The following is an 18,634-nucleotide window of genomic DNA, read 5'->3' on the forward strand; positions in this document are numbered from 1 at the left end:
TTCTTTCTTTTTTTAACTCAAGCTGTTAAGGCTTCCAGAGCTCTTAAAAATAAGAGGCAACGTTGAGGCCCTAGTCTACATCTATGCTGCACAGAGCACTTTCTATGGATATTAATTCATCCATATAATAATTACTGAATGCCCCTTATGTGGCAGGCTCCATCTTCCCATGAAGATTTTAAAAGGAGAAATGCTAATTTTAGACTTTGAGTGTGATGACAGGTTTGTAGATGGTACATTTTTTGTCCTTCATCGCTACCCCCAGGCCCACTTTCGTAGATTAAAAGTGAAATGAAGCGGTCATGATTTCTAATGGTTTGGTTCATAATACATTTAACCATCAAAGATAGAAACTGACCTACTAAAAACCCCAAGTACAAACCCCATTTATGGTATCTTCAGCAATTAGAGACATTTGTGCTCATGTAGCCGAAACTTGACAGGTCATCTTGGACACACAGGTATTAGGTACTGTGCAGAATATCTCAGACTCACGTCAAGCCCTTACTCTTTCCACATTTCTTCAATAATTGTTTTGTCCAAGTCCTTCTGAAATGCAAATTGTTACAGTGAAAACATTTAACCAAAAATTTTCAAACCACCATTTGCTTTGATTTCTAGAACTCCTAATGATTTCATGTGGTTTTACAATCTTCTTGTCCTCCCTTGCAGTCACTAGGGATCTAAAGGCAGAACGCAAATCTACTTGTAGTTTTCCATTGCTCCCTGCTTCTCACCCTTACAGAAGTTCAAGGTTCCTGGTGGGACCTCTGCATAATTTAAATCTCATTTAGTCCATTTTCACCTGACTACATCCTCCTTTAAAACTCAGCTCAGGAATATCCTACTTTAGAAAGCCAATGAGTTAGAAGCATTTCCTCATCGGCCCCGTAATACACTCTGTGAACACAGCCCTTGCTATGGAATTCTGTTTGTGTTGGTCTCGTCTCTCAGCTATACAAAATACTTAAGATGATAACCTAGGGCAGCATTTCTCTAATTTAAACCACCTGAATTAGAATCATTTTTAGGAGCTTGTTAAAAATGCCTTCCTAAGCCCTACCTAGTACCTACTGAATCAGATTCTTAAAAGAGGGCTAATTTGTAAAACTAGAATTTGTGAACCACTGGCCTGTGGTTGGAGAAAGTGTAACCCAGAGCTCACCCAGGTTACAATACTCCCAGGCAACTAGGAGCTACAATGCAGCCCCCTGACTAGTCTTCATAAGAAAGCCAAGTACAATGTGCACTGGGTGATTTACACTTTACTGAAGAAGGGGCATATCTTCTATGGACCAACTTTCCATTCTCCTGACCCCCCACCCCCCGCTGTACTTTTCTCTTTCTGGATTTGCTCTTCTTAGCTTCTAAGTCTCCTCCCTCTACTATGTGTCTTCTTAGGATGAGCTGAGCTTAACCACTTTTTTTCTACAAAATATACCACCAACAGGATTCTAAAAAATGTAAGAAGACCAAACAGTACTTCACGACCATGGATGTGTATCTTCATAGGCGCAGAGCCATATTTGTATGCTTGCCACAACAATTTGCTTACGGAAGCAATCGACTGGGAAAGTTATACAGCAAAGAAATACACGTGTGTGTGTGTGTGTATTTTAGAAATCAGATATGCACTGTCCTTTTAGTTGGCAGAAGTATAAAAATGCAAATTCTATAAATAATTGACTTGTACAATATGCAATATGCAACCATAAATTCCTACTTCTCTGTGACTTTGAAATACTTCTTCACTTGGTCAAATAGTTAGTTATGCTAAAATCAAAAAGACACCTAACCTAGTAAAAAAAATCTTGAATATTTTAACCACAAAGGTACATATATTACATTAGACCATGCCTCCAAAGTGTGTCAACTCATAAGTGTGTTCAGAGTACATAAATATAGATTTCTTTCATCATAGGCAAAATCTAATACAAAAATACATTTGACACTCATAAATAGAAGATCCATTTGAGGGCCTCCAAAATAGGAACGGGGAAGGAGTACGTGATGCCGACAAAGCACACATAGATGCAAATTGTTCTGGTTATACGATTATTTTCTTCATCCGCGAGCGGTAAAGAGCAATTTACACCAAGCTAAGTTTCCAGGCAGATCACAGTTCACAGGTTGGAAAAGTCACGGCACGCAGGCCAGAAAAATGTCATGAGTTACTCAACTCAAAAATGTACTCAGATTTCAGTCAGTCTAATGGTACCATATACCTGCACTGTGGTTTTGTTATTTTAGAGAATTTAGAATCATCACCTACCCCATCTCCATACTCTACCACCCTGTCAACACACCTACACCACAGGGGCGATCCTGCATCAAAACTCAGGGGACAGTTTATAATCAAACTTACTCTTTGACTATTCGAGTGGTAAAGCTGTCTATTCAGATAAGTGACCTGGACACAAACGTATTTGAAACCCTGACGTCTCTCTGGAGAGATACAAATAAATTTTTAAAGCAGTTCGTATAGGAACAACTTTTTTTTTTTTTTTAATATAGGGCTTTATGGAATCTTTGAATACTGAATAACAGTTCAAACAATATTTGAACTGAAAATTCAGTAAGTACGAACTGAAACAAGAACTTCGTGACTCAGAACGCTCCACAATGCTAACTGGGAAGTTCGCCTCATGTGCTATAGCCAAAGAGGACAAAATGGCCGGAGCCGTAGTTTACAGATTCATAACGTTCTTCCCTTAAGCCTTGATGAGACTGGGTATCCAATATTTTTAAACACCTATTTTTCTCTTCAGAAAGCGTCTACTTGGCTTCTGGATCTACTCATTCACTGAATGTAAATAGCAATCTTTTCTCTCTGGCTAGTGTCAAAAATCCATGCAGGATTCGTACCAGAAAGAAAGTCAAGGTGAATAAACACTGTGGAAGTGACGAATCATGAATATAGTTTAGTCAAAGTCAGTGAGGAATAATTATTTCTTTCAAAGAAATAATCATTCCCTCAAAACCAGATTAAGTAGATTAAAGCTGTCAACATTCTAGCTGCTTCTCCTATGTTTTCGTTTGAAAAGAAATATTAAAGTATTAACATCACATGAGATCATGCTTCAGCTAAAAGGACATGTAAATAAATGACACCCCAAGATGATACTCTTTAACTCAATATAAATTTTAAAAAGTCTAACCTTAAGCCTGAGCCAAGTTAGTCTCACAATTATGGCAGAAATTCTTAAGTGGCTGAGGTATTTAGACTCTTCCAAACCACAGGTATGCAGTCAGTACTAGACAAAGAGGTAAATTAAAGGACAATAAAAATTAGCAATGAACGATTAAAAATTAACTTTGAACTCCTTTTATAGAGTAACCTGAGCTAAGGAGAAAATGATTTAACCCTGGCAACAGATAGCCCAGCAAATCCTTCACCAGCAAATATTCTGAGGCAAAAACAAAAACAAAAACAAAAAAACAACCCATGTTCATTCTAGAATAACCTTTTCAAGTAATTTGTTAAAAGACTTCCAAAAGTTGGTAATTAGACAATTTATCACAAAGAAAAGGAAACTCCTAAAATGTAGGTATTATTTATCTGGCCTATAGACTAGGCTTTCTAAATAAACTAGCAAAATAGTTCAACTTTTGGTTGTAAAACTATCTACTTGCCCCTACTTGGTTGGCTTTCAAGGGAAAAAAAGTGTTCATTACTTTGAAACCTTTTGTAGACAATTTGAAGACAAGCATTTTTTGATGACACAACTTCAGCAGAAGAGCATTTGTGTTTTAATAAGGAAAAACAAAATTCTGGGTTATGAACATTTTTTTTAACAAGAATATTCTATCTGTGATCAGGAGATCTGCGTTCTAGTCATTGCTCCACTGCTAACAGGAATAATCAATTGGTATAAGTCAACTAGCCTTTTTGTGCCTGAGTTTCATGGTCTAGACAATGGGGATAATATCTGTGCTATGCTAGTCACAAGTTAGAGGATTAAGTAAAACACTAGAAAGCACTTTTATTCTTTTTCAAAACACAATGTAAACGCTATGTCATAATACTGTTGATATTTTACAGGTACCTCCTTGCGTTACCCAGTCCGATGTGTGCTTAAGGTAGGCGTTCCTAGAAGATCACAGGTTGAGTATTCACTTTGATTTTATTTTAAAAATAATAAATCACAAAACTAAAATGTTTGAACAAGGTCACTTAACCCTCTCCCCAGGTGGTTAGTTATAATTACTAGGATCATCATTATCATTACTTCTTAGCTATATGTTTAAAAGAGGAGGTCTTGAATATGTCAGTCTAACTGGGAAAATGTGTCCCTGGCACAGGTGGTTTTCAGAAGAAAAGCCGGTCTTCGGAAGAGCTGTGTCCTCTGCTTTTATGTTAAAGTGCAGAACCTGGTGGGGAGGGACAGAGCAGGAACCCCGTGTCTGTCACTGAGGAACCAACTCCCTCAGAGAGGCCAGAGCAGCATGGATGCGGACATGCAATCTGTTTTCAAAGTCGTAGCCAGAGAAATCCTCCTGTAAGACCAAAGAAAGAGGTTTATGGACTCTCTTAGCTAAGCTTTCTGGAATACTGCAGGATAAACCACATGGCTTTGTGCTTCCCAGAGTAAAATCCCCAACACTCCTATCCATGGCTTCCCATCCACTCGATTTTCTTATTCCCTAAAACCTCAAACTTTGGGTTCACGTTTAACGTCCAGGGGAATTGGTCATTAATGCCGTCTTTGGACAACTGTCTTCATGTTATTCCTCAAACGATAGTCTTAAATTGTGCTCAATCTATGTTGCTGTCAGAAATTCTTCACTCAAGATTGTAGTTATGCAATGGAAGGTCATTTTCCCACTCAAACAAGAAGTGTATAAAGCGGGATGGGCAATTTCATGAGTCTCTTAGGATACTGGTAAATTCCACTTAAAAATCAAGCGATCATGGGGCACCTGGGTGGCTCAGTCGGTTGGGTGTCCGACTCTTGGCTCTGGCTCAGGTCATGATCTCAGGGTTGTGAGACTGAGCCCTGCATTGAGCTCCACACTCAGCAGGGAGTTTGCTCGAGATTCTCTCTCCCCCCTCTCCCTCTGCCCCTTCCTCCCGCTCTCTCTCCAGGATAAATAAATAAATCTTAAAAGAAAAAAAAAATCAAGTGATCACTGAATCAGTTATTACTTTTCCTTGCCACAAATATCCACCAGAACAATCATGTCACGAAACTTCCTGAATTCAGACTCAAGAGGACACAACAGAGGGTAACAAGCACCCTGGAAAGAGGTGGTAGGGACAGTATTTTTACCTTTGCTTGAAGAAGTAGAGTTCTGCCTCTTGCTACAGTCTATGAATGTAAGAAAAACATATTATCTCTTAATATCTACATTTATACATACTCAAGCAGAAAATGTTATAAGAGGATAGGTTAATTAAAACAATTCTCAGTAGACAGAGGTGAGTCAGCTGCTCATTCAAGTTTAACGACTCCATTTTTCTTTAATGATGCTTGCACGTTCGCATCAAGGCACTGCTAAATAATTGTGCATAATCCTATTCTGTAGGAGAAACAACTTAGAAGAGTTATTATAGCTTAAGATCTTACCAAACAACCTAAAATCGATGACAATTAAAAAGTTTACTTGATGTAAGTTAGATCCCCTTTTGAAGGCATTCCTGGTTGACGGCATCAACTTCAGTTTTCCAGAAACAGACCAGCCTTGTTATATTTTAAGTATATATCTTAAGGCTGCATTAAGAGTACACATTTTCTTAGAATAAAGAATATAGTGGTAGCATTTTCTACCAAAATTCACAAAACTTTTCTATTTTGGTAAAACTATAATTTCAAATGAAAAGATTTCCAATTAAAAGCCTATCTTTGGTGACATAGGGTACATGTTTAACGGTTAGGCTAGAATTGTATTTCGGTTGATTTAGCTCAACTTTTAGAAAGTCCATATATTTGGAAGTGGAATTGAACTTCCTAAAAATTAAAATTTTATAAAGCTAGTGTTATGTAACTGAGCTTCTAAGAGAAAGTATCAAGCAAATCCAGTTGTTTTTTTAATGAAACTGCCCCAGTGTACTTAAATACACAATAGAAACTACTAACTTAAATGTATATGATATTCTAAGATTTTTGAAGCAATTATCACATCATCACTTATTCTCACCATAATCTCTATTAACTTGGCACAGCAGGTATTTTTTATCCTGTTTTACATTATTAGGAGGAAGGTATGCGGCTAACCAGCATCCTACACTGAGGAAAACAGAACTGGAACCATAATGCAATTCCATGTTCTTCTGAATAAGCCAAACGACGTCATGTCATACCATCCTAAAAAAGGCAGTGATTTTCCCCTCAAATGAGTTTGGGTCCACAAAGTTACATTTATACTTCAAATTCCAGAAAAGAAGTTACTTCCTTCAACACAGTAAGATAGGATTAGTAGCTTCCTGGATTCTTCCTACATGAAATCAAGAAAAACAAAACCAAAAAACCCCCGCTATGTTCAATCAATTGACTTGCAATGAAGGACGGATGCTTTGTGCCCTCTCACTTGCAAGAACATCATTTAAGGAACTATGTAAGATCTTACCTCTGGTTTGTCTAATAGAAGACAGCCAAGTTCATAGCAGGCATATGGCTGCACGTATAAGTTATTCTGACGACACAGCTCGTCTTTAACAGCTCGCTGGAAGAACTGAAAGTAACACGAATGTTGTCAGAATTACCTCATTGCCCTACGGAGGGTTCATAACATCTTCAGGAGGCAGAAAGGGGGACTTATTTCTGTATTCTAGATCAGATTTTCTCTTTTTTTTTTCTTTGCATCTTATTGCTTCCCATCCATCCTCATCCATATCTTAGAAGTCCCCTACGTGCTTACGCCTCCAGGCTATGCTACCCATCAGTCAGCCCAATTCGTGCCACTTATTTTTCCAGTTGACACACCAGCCTCTACGGATTGTATTGCCAAAACCATCTTTATCTGCATCTCAAAGGCTGAACATATCATTTTAATATTTAAAGCAGGAAGCCCACAAGCCAAGCACCATCTCGTGACATTTGTCTTGCTGATACGTAAGCATATGATCTAAAACAGGCTATTTTGCGCTGTACAATAACTATTATGACCCCACACTGAAAAATTGAAAATTATAATACAAGTGCCTCAACACCCTAGGATTTAAAAGTCAAAGGCCACTACTACTGTACATAAACTCTTTCAAACAGTAATCAAAATAACGCTGGGGTATGCTTCAAAGCACCCAACCACACAAAAACCTCAGAAAAATCCCTCCAACTATATTTAAAAATAACGAAATGGTTCTTCTCCATATCACATGTACCCAGAAGAGCCTAAGCTACCACCTTTCTCGATCTCACTCCGGTGCCGCATTGGTAATCTGCCACTGCACAGACAAGAAAGGTGAACACTCGGACACGCCTGGTCATTTTTGTATTTCTCTGACTTCTAACTTCTCTAACAGAAGGAAGCTTCCTTCTGTTCCTTTAGAACTGTCTGCACCCTCATTTCCTTCTCCTCTGAGACGGGCATCCTTAATACGTAGCTAGTGCCGGAAAAGAAGGCCGTGTGTAAAGAAGTATAAGGATCCGAAGCTACCTTAGAAACTAGTATCGGCCGTCAGCGACTTTGGCATCTGCCATGCCTTGAGTCAGTGCAGCGGCCGAGCTCCCACGGCGCCGGGAGGCCTGGCTGTGCTGAATGCAGTTCGCATTTTTCTTACTCCTAAGCACACAGTAGGTCTGCAGCTTGTTTTCCTCAGCCACCACAGCAGCACGGACGGCTTACCTGGACGGCATCTTCGGAGTTTCCGAGACATTTGTGGATGGCACCAAGCAGCAGGTACTTCAATCCAACGACCGCTGGATCATCCACTGCGTGGCAAGCTTGAAGAGAAGTGAAAACAGCAGGAAGCACATACATGCCCTTCATTTCTTCAGTACCATCAAGAGTTAAGTATTTCATTGTACAGTGACGACTTAGTCACAGTTTGTGGTCCTGCCCCCTGACACTGAGAAGGTTCCTTTTTCTCACCCGGTAGTGAATAGCCTTACTCAAAGAAAGGCAAAGATGTCAAACGTCACAGCGACAAGAAGACTCAAGATTAACAAGAACAACATCTTGTTGTTACTGAGAACAAGAAACCAGTCTGAAAAGCTACATACTATGTGAGTCCAACTATAGAACATTCTGGAAAAGGCAAAACCATGGAGGTCGTACCGAAGATCAGTGATTGCCAGTGGTCTGGGGGAGGGAGGAACAGACGGAGGCCAGAAGACTTTTAGGGCAGTGTAACTATTCGGTATGATACTACCTGTAAGAGTGGAGACGTGTCATTACACGTGTGTCAAAGCACACGGAATGTACAAAACAAAGAGTGGCCCCTAGTGGAAAACTAAACTGTAATGACAGGTCAGTGCTGGCTCACGGGCTGTAACTGACGTATCAGTGGGGTGGGGGTGTTGACGGGGGGGGGGGGGCGGCTGGGCATACGGGGTAGTGAGGGGTGTGCCACGTGGAAACTCTCCATGTTTTCTGCTCAGTTTTGCTCTGAACCTAAAACTACTCTAAAAAATTCTTTAAAAAATTCCGTATTCATGTCATAAGCCATACAGTGGGCACTTCCAAATGTCGTACTGATGCGCTGCCCTGGTCACGGGGGGGTGGTTGCGGGTCAGATGTGGTCCCTCCACTTCAAGGAGCTTGTCATCTCCTGTGCAGGAGGCGCACACATGGAGGAGGATGTTACAGAAGTTTTCCAAGGACATGAGAAAGGTGGAAATTGGAAACATAGTGGAGCTAATACAGGAGGAAAGGAAGTAATTGTTTCTATGGACCAACAGAGAGATTGAGAATTGTAAGATTTTACAGACACATACACATGTGTGTGTGTGTATGTATGTATGTGTGTGTATGTATACACACACACACACACACACACATATATATATAGCTGTGGACAACAGAGTCTGAACCTAGAAGCAAGAGTTGTCTAAAAGCGATACTGCCATATAAAAAGAACTCTGTTGGTTAAGTGTCGGTTTCAGCTCAGGTCATGATCTCAGGCTTGTGGGATGGAGCCCCGAGTCGGGCTCTGCGCTCAGCACGGAATCCACTTAAGATTCTCTTCTCCCTCTGCCCCAACCCCCTCTAAAATAAATAAATCTGAAAAAAAAAAAAAGATTTTAAGGCAACAGTGTCAAGGAAAGGGGAACACAGCTCATGTGCTCATTCATTCAATGGTTACTAAAAATCTGCTATGTGCTAGGCCGTTCTAGGTGCTTGGAATACAGCAGTGACAAAACAGAAAAAATTTCTGCCCTTAAAAAACTAACATTCTGTGGAAAAGCTAGATGATGCAAAGGACAAATTGGTAAAATACATATGTTAAAGAAATGTTAGTGCTAAGGTAAAAAATAAAGTCAGGAAGGGGGATGGAGGTATGCATGTTTGTCACAAAGGTACAATTTAAGCCTCAATGTAAAGGTGATATTTGAGTAAAGACCTGAAGGAAATGAGTGAAGGAGCCACAGAGATATTTAGAAGAACTTTTGCGGGTAGAAAGAAGAGAAAGTGCAAAGGCACTGGGGTCAGCATGTACCTGGTGTGTTCAAGAACAATAAGGAGTGTGGCTAGAGCCTGGTGAGCAAGAGGGGAAGGCAGTGAGAGGCAATGGGGCGAGGGAAGGGGGACGGCTGGTGGAAAGATCACAGAACACTGTAGGCCACTGAATGGACCTGGACATTTACTCTAAATAGGATGAAACCACAGAAGGTTCTGAGCCACAAAATGACACGTGACTTTGTTTAATAGGATCACTCTGGGTGCTGTGCTGAGGATATACAGAAATATCTTTACAATGCAGAGGAAGAATGCAGTGCAGAGGGGAGGGTGAGTGGGGGAAGGGCTATGGGTGAAACCACTAGACAAGGACGTAAAAATCCAACCACATCTGCTGATGAAGGGAGCTGAAGATGGGGACTCAGAGAAGCTGAATGCACAAAGCTGGGGGGGGGGGGCTTTAATGAATCACCCACTACCAGTTTTTTCTGGAACTTCACTATTTCTCTCTAAAGAACTTCTCTGTACTCTATACAGCTGAACAGATTTGGATCATTACTGCTTAACACTGGGGAATGACAGAAACTAATTAATCGAACTCAAAACGGCACTAATATTTAACAAAGATATTAAAGAATGATATCATGTTTATTCAAGAGCCTCTCTTTCCCCATGACCACAACTTTGCTATTTATTTTCATACCTGGAAAGGGGTTCTGAGAATACTGAGTCACATTAAGTGATAATCGTCCTTGTGCCTGCCGATTACAGCCTATTTTCGCATTTGTGTCTGAATTATCTCAACAGGATCTTGCATTTGTGCATTACAAAGAATACTTAAAATTCTGTATTGTTCCTTTGACTTAGACGCTGGTAGATATTCTAGGCTTGCATCAACAACTAAGGATGGGTGTAAAATTATGCATATCCTTTTGAAACGGACATAGCAGGACTGATGCATCCGAGAAAATTGTTTTCTTTCAAGCAGCCCGCCTTAGGAGCGTTATACATGCTAATTACAGGGACTTTGCACACAAGTTCTTTCGGAGTTGTATCGCTTTGATCTCTGGAATAACAACAGACAAAAATTTTTTACTTTTGAGAGGGGACTTTTTTCTTTTTTGGAAATAAACAAAAGGGACCTGCAAGGAAGTCTGATGATAAAAGTATGCGATACAATGGATAATTCTATATTTGATCAAAAAGTGTGACTGTAGAGAAATCTGACAAATTTTCTTCAATGACCAACAAACTAGTTTTGAGTAAGTCCAAATATTAATATTAAACCTCTTTTGAACAAGGGCAGCATGGATGTGAATAAGAATACATTTCTTTTCTATAAAACCATCTTTCTAGATGTATGTGTTTTTATTTTGCCATAATGGTCTCATGGTGCAAGCGTATTTCCAGCTGCAGGACATAAATCTTGTTATGCTCCCGGAAGACGAAGCTGTAGGAAACCATAAAGTTCTGCTACTCGATGTGCTCTTCCCAGACCAGGAGCAGGGACACCTGTTCTGATGGGAGCTGGGCACGTCACCAAACACTCCTGAGCTCTAGTCTGCTTGCTCATTTATAAAATGGCTATGACAACATTGTCCACCTTTCCTACTTATGTAGAAAGCAGTGTAGAGCAAACTAAACGATTTGCCAGGTTAGACAGCATCAAACATCTGCCATTAAGCCTTTAAAAAATGCTATGTTTCTTTAATAACCAATAAAGGTTTATTTTTACTAGAAGATTTACTTTACTCTTCCTGTGAACTCTTCCTACAGCTATAATAAAAATGACTTTATGAAGACTACATTACCATAACCTATGATCCTATGGTTTTCTTTTTCTTTTTCTTTTTTCTTTTTTTAAAGATTTATTTGAGAAAGAGAAAGAGAGAGAGCGCGTGAGCAGGGGGGGGGCAGAGGGAGTGGGAGAAGCAGGCTCCCCGCTGAGCAGGGAACCTGATGTGGGGCTCAATCCCAGGACCCTGAGATCTTGACCTGAGCTGAAGGCCGATGCTTAACCAACTGAGCCACCCAGGCGCCCCAGTCCTATGTTTCTTCTTCTTCTTTTTTTTTTTAATACACGAATCAAAAAATCTAGGCTTCTAGTTACATTCCTAGGTATTTACTCCAGAGAAATGAGCACGGATGTCTGCACAAAAGACAAGTACACTTAGTTTGTACTTGGGTGTGTAGCAGCTTTACTCAGGATAGCTCAAAAGCCAGAAACAAATTAACAGGAGAAAGAACCACCACCCTGTGGTAGAGATGCAGCCACACGACGGAGGGCCACTCAGCGAGTCGAAGGCACGGATACAGGCTACAACACAGATCCCTCCCACAGAGCCTAGGCCGGACAAAGGAAGCCAAGCAATAAAAAGTACACACGGTCTGAACTTATATGAAGTTCAAGGACAGGCAGAAGTGATCTGGGGAGAGAGAAATCACGCGGTTGCCGTGGGGGAGGGGCTGACCACGGTGCACAAGGCAAATTACAAGGGTGGTGGAAACGTTCTGATCTTCACCGTGGTGATGGATGCACGTATGTATTTGCCAAAACTCAGCGAACCTTACACTTAATATCTGTGCATTTTAATACATGGAAATCAAACCTATATGAAACAAAGGGCTCTTGTTGGGGGGAAAAATGCATGCTTTCAGCACCCCCAGGGCTACAGAATCAGCGAGGCTTAGCGTCTGCGCGCCTCACCGCAGTCTGCCGACGCTGCAAACGTGTGGTCCCTACGTTCCTGCGCTGCCTACGCCTGTCGCCTACGCAACGGACCGCTGTTCATCACTACGTGATCTCTCCAAGAACAACGGGTCTCTACTCTGAATCAGACAGCATCAACGAGACACAGAAGAGACCAGGTGTGTGGTCTGGTTTGTTGTTACCTTGGCTCATCCTCTGCAGGTTGGGGAAGGAACAGTTGGGAAGGGCTTTCCACAGGTACAGCACTTCGATGGAGGCCAGCACGCACAGCGCTCTGGTGGGGGCTTGCTTCCGAAACCTGTCTGCCTGCAAATGGTTAGAACGATCAGGCCAGGTTGGTGCCAACAAATTCAAATACAAATATACACTTTGGAGACAGTCAAAATGCACACTTCATGTTGGACATGAATAACCCCCTCCAACAAAGCTAAAAATGAGAACTTCTCTCCCTACAATTTTTTTTTTCTTTCTGACTTTTAATGTATTGGTAGATATGCCTTTCACTCGTTCTTCACCTCAAACTACCATCAGGATCCAGGGTGCATTCAGACAACTTGGGGATCAAACGAGATTCATTTCAGTTCAAATCAAAGGAATTTATGAACCTGAGTGACAAGTTATAATGAATGGGTTTACACGGAAAATGTAATCCTAGTTAGTTACAGTGTAATCCTTTAGTTACAGTTTTGCTGACTTTCAAATTTTCTACTTAGTCCTAGTGGTCTCAGTGGCATCCCACATTACAATCTAGTTTACACTCAAACTAAGTCATTAAATGTTCATTCTTTAAAAGCAAACTAAAATCATGCAAAATTCAGGATATGACAAATTGTCATGTAACCCACAGTAATTCAGCTGACTTTTATTCTTAGAAGTGTAGAATAAATTAGGGACTTTGTCCGACGGTCCTGGGCCTTTCTACTGGTAAATTCGATGCAGACTTCTGTTGTTTACTAGGTTAAACGGTGATGTATTCACTAGATTGACAACCAATAGTCTAGATCTCTTGCCTAAATTCTGCCCATTTCTATTCTTCTGAAATCACCTGTTTAGACAGATGCTTTCTCTCTCCAGATAGGCTCATTAGCTCTGCATGGACTGTAATGTGTCTACCCACCCAAACAAATAACAACTGCTTTTAATTATGTGCAGCAAAACAAGCACTTTCCACTCAAAGGAGAAGTGGGGCCGTGGGAGTATATTTTCTCCCAAGTGGCGAAGCATGTTCTGCATGGCAAGTCAGTCGCTGGCTTTGATTAGGATAGGTGGCATTGATTACAAATGCCCATCATAAATACCACACCGGATCAAGAGGCTCCAACATACCTTTTTCACCGAGAACTGTTCAATCTGATTGTTCTTCCTTTTGAAGAGCTTCTGAACTTCTTTGAAGACTATCTGTGCCCCATCCACGTCACCGGTGGCTCCCTGACAAACTGTAAGAAATCATTGTTGCACTCCTTAAGTATCAGGGGGAAATACCACTGAAAGATACCGAGGTTGGTGGTACTTGGAAAATGTTACCAAAGGAAAAATGGGAGCACATATTTTTAAAGACTGTTACACAAAGGTCTACACTATCCTGTTGTAGATGGTAAAAGGTCTTACCATCCTGATTCAGTTATTTGTTGTTGGAACAACTGGGTTCCCGGAGCTTTGTGGGGACATACAGGAAAACCACAGTCCTAGTCCTCTTGTTGGGCACTAGTCCTGGATGTGACAAAATTCCCAGCTATTGTCACAGTGTACAGTCTAGCTGGAGCCCACATGCTAGGAAAGTGGAATAAAAGGGAATCTAGGAAAGAACAGTAAGGAGCCAAGAAGCTCATGAAGGTTCCTGATAGAAAGAAGTTGTGCCTAGCAAGAAAGTCATGAAATTAGTCTTACATGTGTCCATTGGCCACCTACTGCCTACAGGCCACCAGCAAGAAGGTAAAGAAGAAACACATGATTAGCCCCTAAAGAGACCTAAATTTCAGCTGGTGAAATAGATACACACATAGTCCCATAGTTACAATGTATATGGTGATAAGAGCCTCCAGGGCAGGAAAACCAAAGTGCTTTCGGAAAAGCTCAGGAAGAGAAGGGACATTTCTCTTTGGAGTGCTCAGGAAAACTCTGAGGAGCTAGGAGTCAGGCTGAGCCCTGGAAGAGGAGAAGATAGTCTGCCCACAAACTTCATCCCATCCCAATCCCCAGGCAAAGACTTAATCATAATTTCTTCGCTTCATCTGTGAAGGTGAAACTTTACCCACTACTCTGTCATTCTCTTCTCAACTCCAATGGCACTGAATCCATTTATATCAATTTTTTCTTAGATGTTGTCTTTGGCACATGTTGTTTCTCAATCCCCAGCTGGGAGGACCTAGTTCCTCCTTTATTTGAGCGCTCCTAAAACTAGGTGGTCCTCTACCCCCAGTTTGGGGTTTGGCCAAGCAGAGCACGGGGCCATCACATATCAGAGGATGGACAGAGGTTGGCAGGGCCAAAGAAGCAGAAGCACCAAGACTCGGAGAAGGCTGCGGATGTCGAGGTGATGGGAGAGGCAGAAGACTTTCTACTGGGAGCCTGAGGGATCAGGCTGAATGTTCAAGGGAAACACAACCCAGTGAGGGGAGCAGCCCTGGTCCAGAGGTGGGGGTCTGAATCCATCCAAAATGACCTCATCTCTCGCAGCATTTCAAAACCATAAGGAAGGGCAGTGACGGTTTGGTGGACAGCGCATCAGGCTATGGGTCAGAGGACGTAAAGGTCCAAGAGAGTTAAAAGACTTGCCTTGGGTCACACAGTAAGCCAGTGAGAAAGAGTAATGTCTGTTGCAGCTAAGCCTGAGGTCCTCCTCGGATCGTTCATAACGTTCTCACAGAGTCACGGAATTCAAACAAGAGACGCGCAGCGGTAATGGCTGTGTAACAAAGTGCCTGTACGTAATGCCGCTGCACTGAACGCCGAAACGTGGGTAAGATGGCAGATTATACGTTACGTGTATTTTACTACAGTGGAACAGTGCAAGCAATGAAGCCCCTGGGGCCAGTGTTTCCGGTCCCTGAGTGCCCCTCCTCTCTAGCTCTGCCTGTCGACATGCACCTGTCCTTCAGGGCCCCCTTGAATGGCAGCTCGCACGACAGAAATGATCTGTCCCGTTCCCGGGAACTCCTGACACACCTTACCATCTGCCCAGAACGCCTTTGCGAAGGCAGAGATGAGGCTTTCGTGCTTTACCAGCTCCTACAACCTGTTAGAATCCTGGGATTTCCAGTATTTGGAGAATAAATGCTCCCGAACACAGCCGCATTGTACATTTCTTTGTGTTCCATGCTCAACAAAGATTAAGGAAGAAAGAGCTGCCCACAATTGACTGTGTGAGTCCATAACACGTTGACAACTGATGGCTGGGTTGTTGTGAAGACCTCTGCTTTTCAGTTCACCCCCTGCTCAACGTGCTGGGCACATGGAGGCCACTCTGTAGATAGCTGCCACTGTCATCTGAGAGGCCCGTGAGTTCCATACAACGACTCTGAAGGCGTGAGACACAGGACCCTAACCAGTATACTGAAAATAATTCCATTCGAGCATCAGCGACAGAGCCATTCAAAAGCAGATGCCCTGCAGGGGCTGCGGTAAAGAGTGTGGGGTGTAAAGCCATTTCACACTGAGTCCTAATGAACTGCACTTTCTGAACATCCAGAACATACTTGCCACTGTTAATTCTCTTATTTTAAATAGATCAGTTAAGGGACTGGAATGACAGGAAATGTTTCATTAAATCCAAACACAGAAATAAGGAGGTACTTAAAATTTTAAATTATGTTTGGATTAATCTTGAACTTTAAGTAAAAGAATCCCTTATATGGCTGGATAAGGAGACGTTCGCATTAGAGGCAGAAAGTGTACAGCCCCTGGGTTTCTTGGGTTGCCACCTTGGCCACCGTACATCACGATGGTGTTTTATGTCCCTCAGGGCACAGACAACCCTTGTGTCCACCAGGTGGCAGCACATCTTTATCTCCTGACGGGAGGACAAACAGGCAATGCCGGCTCCTTCAGCTCAGCAATGGAAGGTGTTCAAATACCTCTTGCTCTGCACAATCACACTGTAAACAAGCTTAGTGAGTAAAACAGGTTTGGAGCAGACTGCTCAAAATCTATGCGACTTTGTAACCAGGGCACTAACACTCCAAAGAGAAATAGTGGCGCAGTGTAAAAGACGTGTAAAATTCCTTCAAAATTGTTTAAATTCTTAAAGACTAAAAACCGTATTGTACGAGGCAAAGGATAAGAGTAAGGGTAGGTTGAGGCTGCTGAGGGCAAAAGGCACAGAAACCGTCACAATAAGCATTTTCAGGACAGAGCAGGTGACCAAACCAGCCCAGAGGGGGAGCTGGTGTGCAGGCCTGCAGGCTTCCGCTGAGTCAGGGAACACTGTAGTACAAAACACGAACATTCTGGAGAGAAGTGTGGAAGGAGAACGCCACGTGGGAGACAGAACTCATGGTACAAGTGAGGTACTCACCTGCGGTTAAATAGGCATAATAGCACTGGGACCACCTCGACTCGTTTTTTAGCCTCTCAAAGGAATCAAATGCATCCTTGAAGTTCAGCTCTATCATGCTGCACCAACCTATGAAAGAAATATTTTTAGTATGGGACCTAAAGTAGTGATCTATACCCCATCTTTAAGCCAGGAACCCGACACTGCTGATTATCTTTGCGTTGCAAGTACACTACCTGAAAACCTAAAGACGATCTTTTGTCACTTAAGTATTTGCAGTGTGACGTTTTGAGTAAGACAAGGCGCTTGTGATTTCCACCACCCACTAAGCAGTATAGAAGCGGTATAGTGGGGGGTGCCTGGGGGGCGCAGTCGTTTGAGTGTCCGACTCTTGGTTTTGGCTCGGGTTATGATCTCAAGGTTGTGAGATTGAGCCCCACATTGGGCTCTGCTTAAGACTCTCTCTCCCTCTGCCCCTACCCCCCCAAATAAATAGATCTTTTTTTTTTTTAAGCAATAGAGAGAGACATAAAGATTTCTATGAAAATACTCTAATTTGTACCCTACACTCCAGTCTGGGTTGTGAGATGAATGTAAGCACGGCAGTACTTCTCCAAGAGCAGCCCCAGACACAGAAAAAGAAAGCAGTATCATTAGACTGCATATCGTGACTACCTCAAAAAGTCTTCAAGCACTCACGTGGCTCCTTAATGATTGCTATTGTGGCTCCTTAATGATTACTATTAATCCTCGAACCCTTGTGAGAAGTGGAGACAAGCCAGTCAGAAACTAAGTACTTGCTCACCTTCCCTCTGCAGGTTGGCTGCAGAGCTGAGAAAGAACCCTATCTTTCCAGGATCAAAACACCATGAGACAGGTATTCTGGGTAAGGAGTGGCAGCCACGAAAATGCAAGAAATTCTATCCTCATTTTTGTCCCTCCCACTGCCTGAGCCCCTCCACGCGCCAAGCCCTGAGCCAGGCACCTGGTAGAATTCTAAATCTACTAGGGGCTTCCTAAGGTGGTGGACGGCATCCTCATTTTACCAAGGAGAAAAGCTGAGGCAGGGAGAGGTTGGTGACTTGCTCCAGGCCACAGAACTAGGAAGAGGAAAGGGCCAAGGGGTGAAGGCCATTGCCCTCTCCTATCCACGATATCCCCTCCATCATAAATTCTGTTATCTGGTGTCATCCTGGATCTGCCTTTGAAGTACAGGGATGAGACGGATCCACACTTCTAGAAAATCCAGTGTCAAATTTTTTGGGATAGAATATGAAGTTGACATGGTTTCCAGTAAAACTTGGGCATAATCATGTTCATCCTAAAAGATGGGAGTTACGTGCAAAGTAGGGGTGGAGGTGGCCCTGAATATGAATAAGAAGCCTGAGTTACGATTTTGCTACTTTTTCTTGGGTTAACCTTCCTAAGCATTGCAGGGTTAGGCTTCGATGATCTCCAAGCCTCCTTCAGATCTGACCCTCCAATCTGTCACAGACCTTGAAATGGTACCAAAAAAGGCCATCATAATCACTTTGCTATGCATGTACATATCAAATCATTTTATCATACAACATAAATACATTATATATTAATTATATCTTAATAAAAGTGGAAGAAGAAAAAAGGCAGCAGTATCTTAAAAACAAAAAAAGGCCACCAAATCTGGGTGTTAATTCAAGTTCTTTGAAATACATTCCATCCTACATTATGGCTACTACCCAGAGTTCCAGGGGGGTGGATGACATAAAAATATATTTTCCACTGGATTATACTTCCGCTCTTTTCCCTAAACCATAAGAGGTGCTTAAAACGCAGTATTATTTTCCTGGGAAGTTCCCAATCTTTTAGTTTGTACTTTTCTTTAAAAAGATTTA

General features: G+C 42.0%; 1 protein-coding gene across 1 annotated transcript in view; it reads right to left on the bottom strand.

The window, feature by feature from the left end:
* Nucleotides 1-2,041: 2,041 nt before the first annotated feature.
* Nucleotides 2,042-18,634, bottom strand: part of TTC39C (tetratricopeptide repeat domain 39C) — a 97,937-nt gene continuing 81,344 nt past the window's right edge. Inside the window, exons 8-14 of the mRNA XM_026496116.4 lie at nt 16,782-16,889; nt 13,595-13,704; nt 12,451-12,574; nt 7,786-7,883; nt 6,568-6,672; nt 5,271-5,309; nt 2,042-4,497 (exon numbers count right to left, since the gene is read on the bottom strand). Coding sequence (XP_026351901.1) covers nt 4,408-4,497; nt 5,271-5,309; nt 6,568-6,672; nt 7,786-7,883; nt 12,451-12,574; nt 13,595-13,704; nt 16,782-16,889 — 674 coding nt within the window. The 3' untranslated portion in view covers nt 2,042-4,407. The remainder of the gene's footprint in view (nt 4,498-5,270; nt 5,310-6,567; nt 6,673-7,785; nt 7,884-12,450; nt 12,575-13,594; nt 13,705-16,781; nt 16,890-18,634) is intronic.

This window comes from Ursus arctos, unplaced genomic scaffold, assembly GCF_023065955.2.
Source record: "Ursus arctos isolate Adak ecotype North America unplaced genomic scaffold, UrsArc2.0 scaffold_17, whole genome shotgun sequence".
In the NCBI taxonomy this organism is placed as follows: Eukaryota; Metazoa; Chordata; class Mammalia; order Carnivora; family Ursidae; genus Ursus; species Ursus arctos.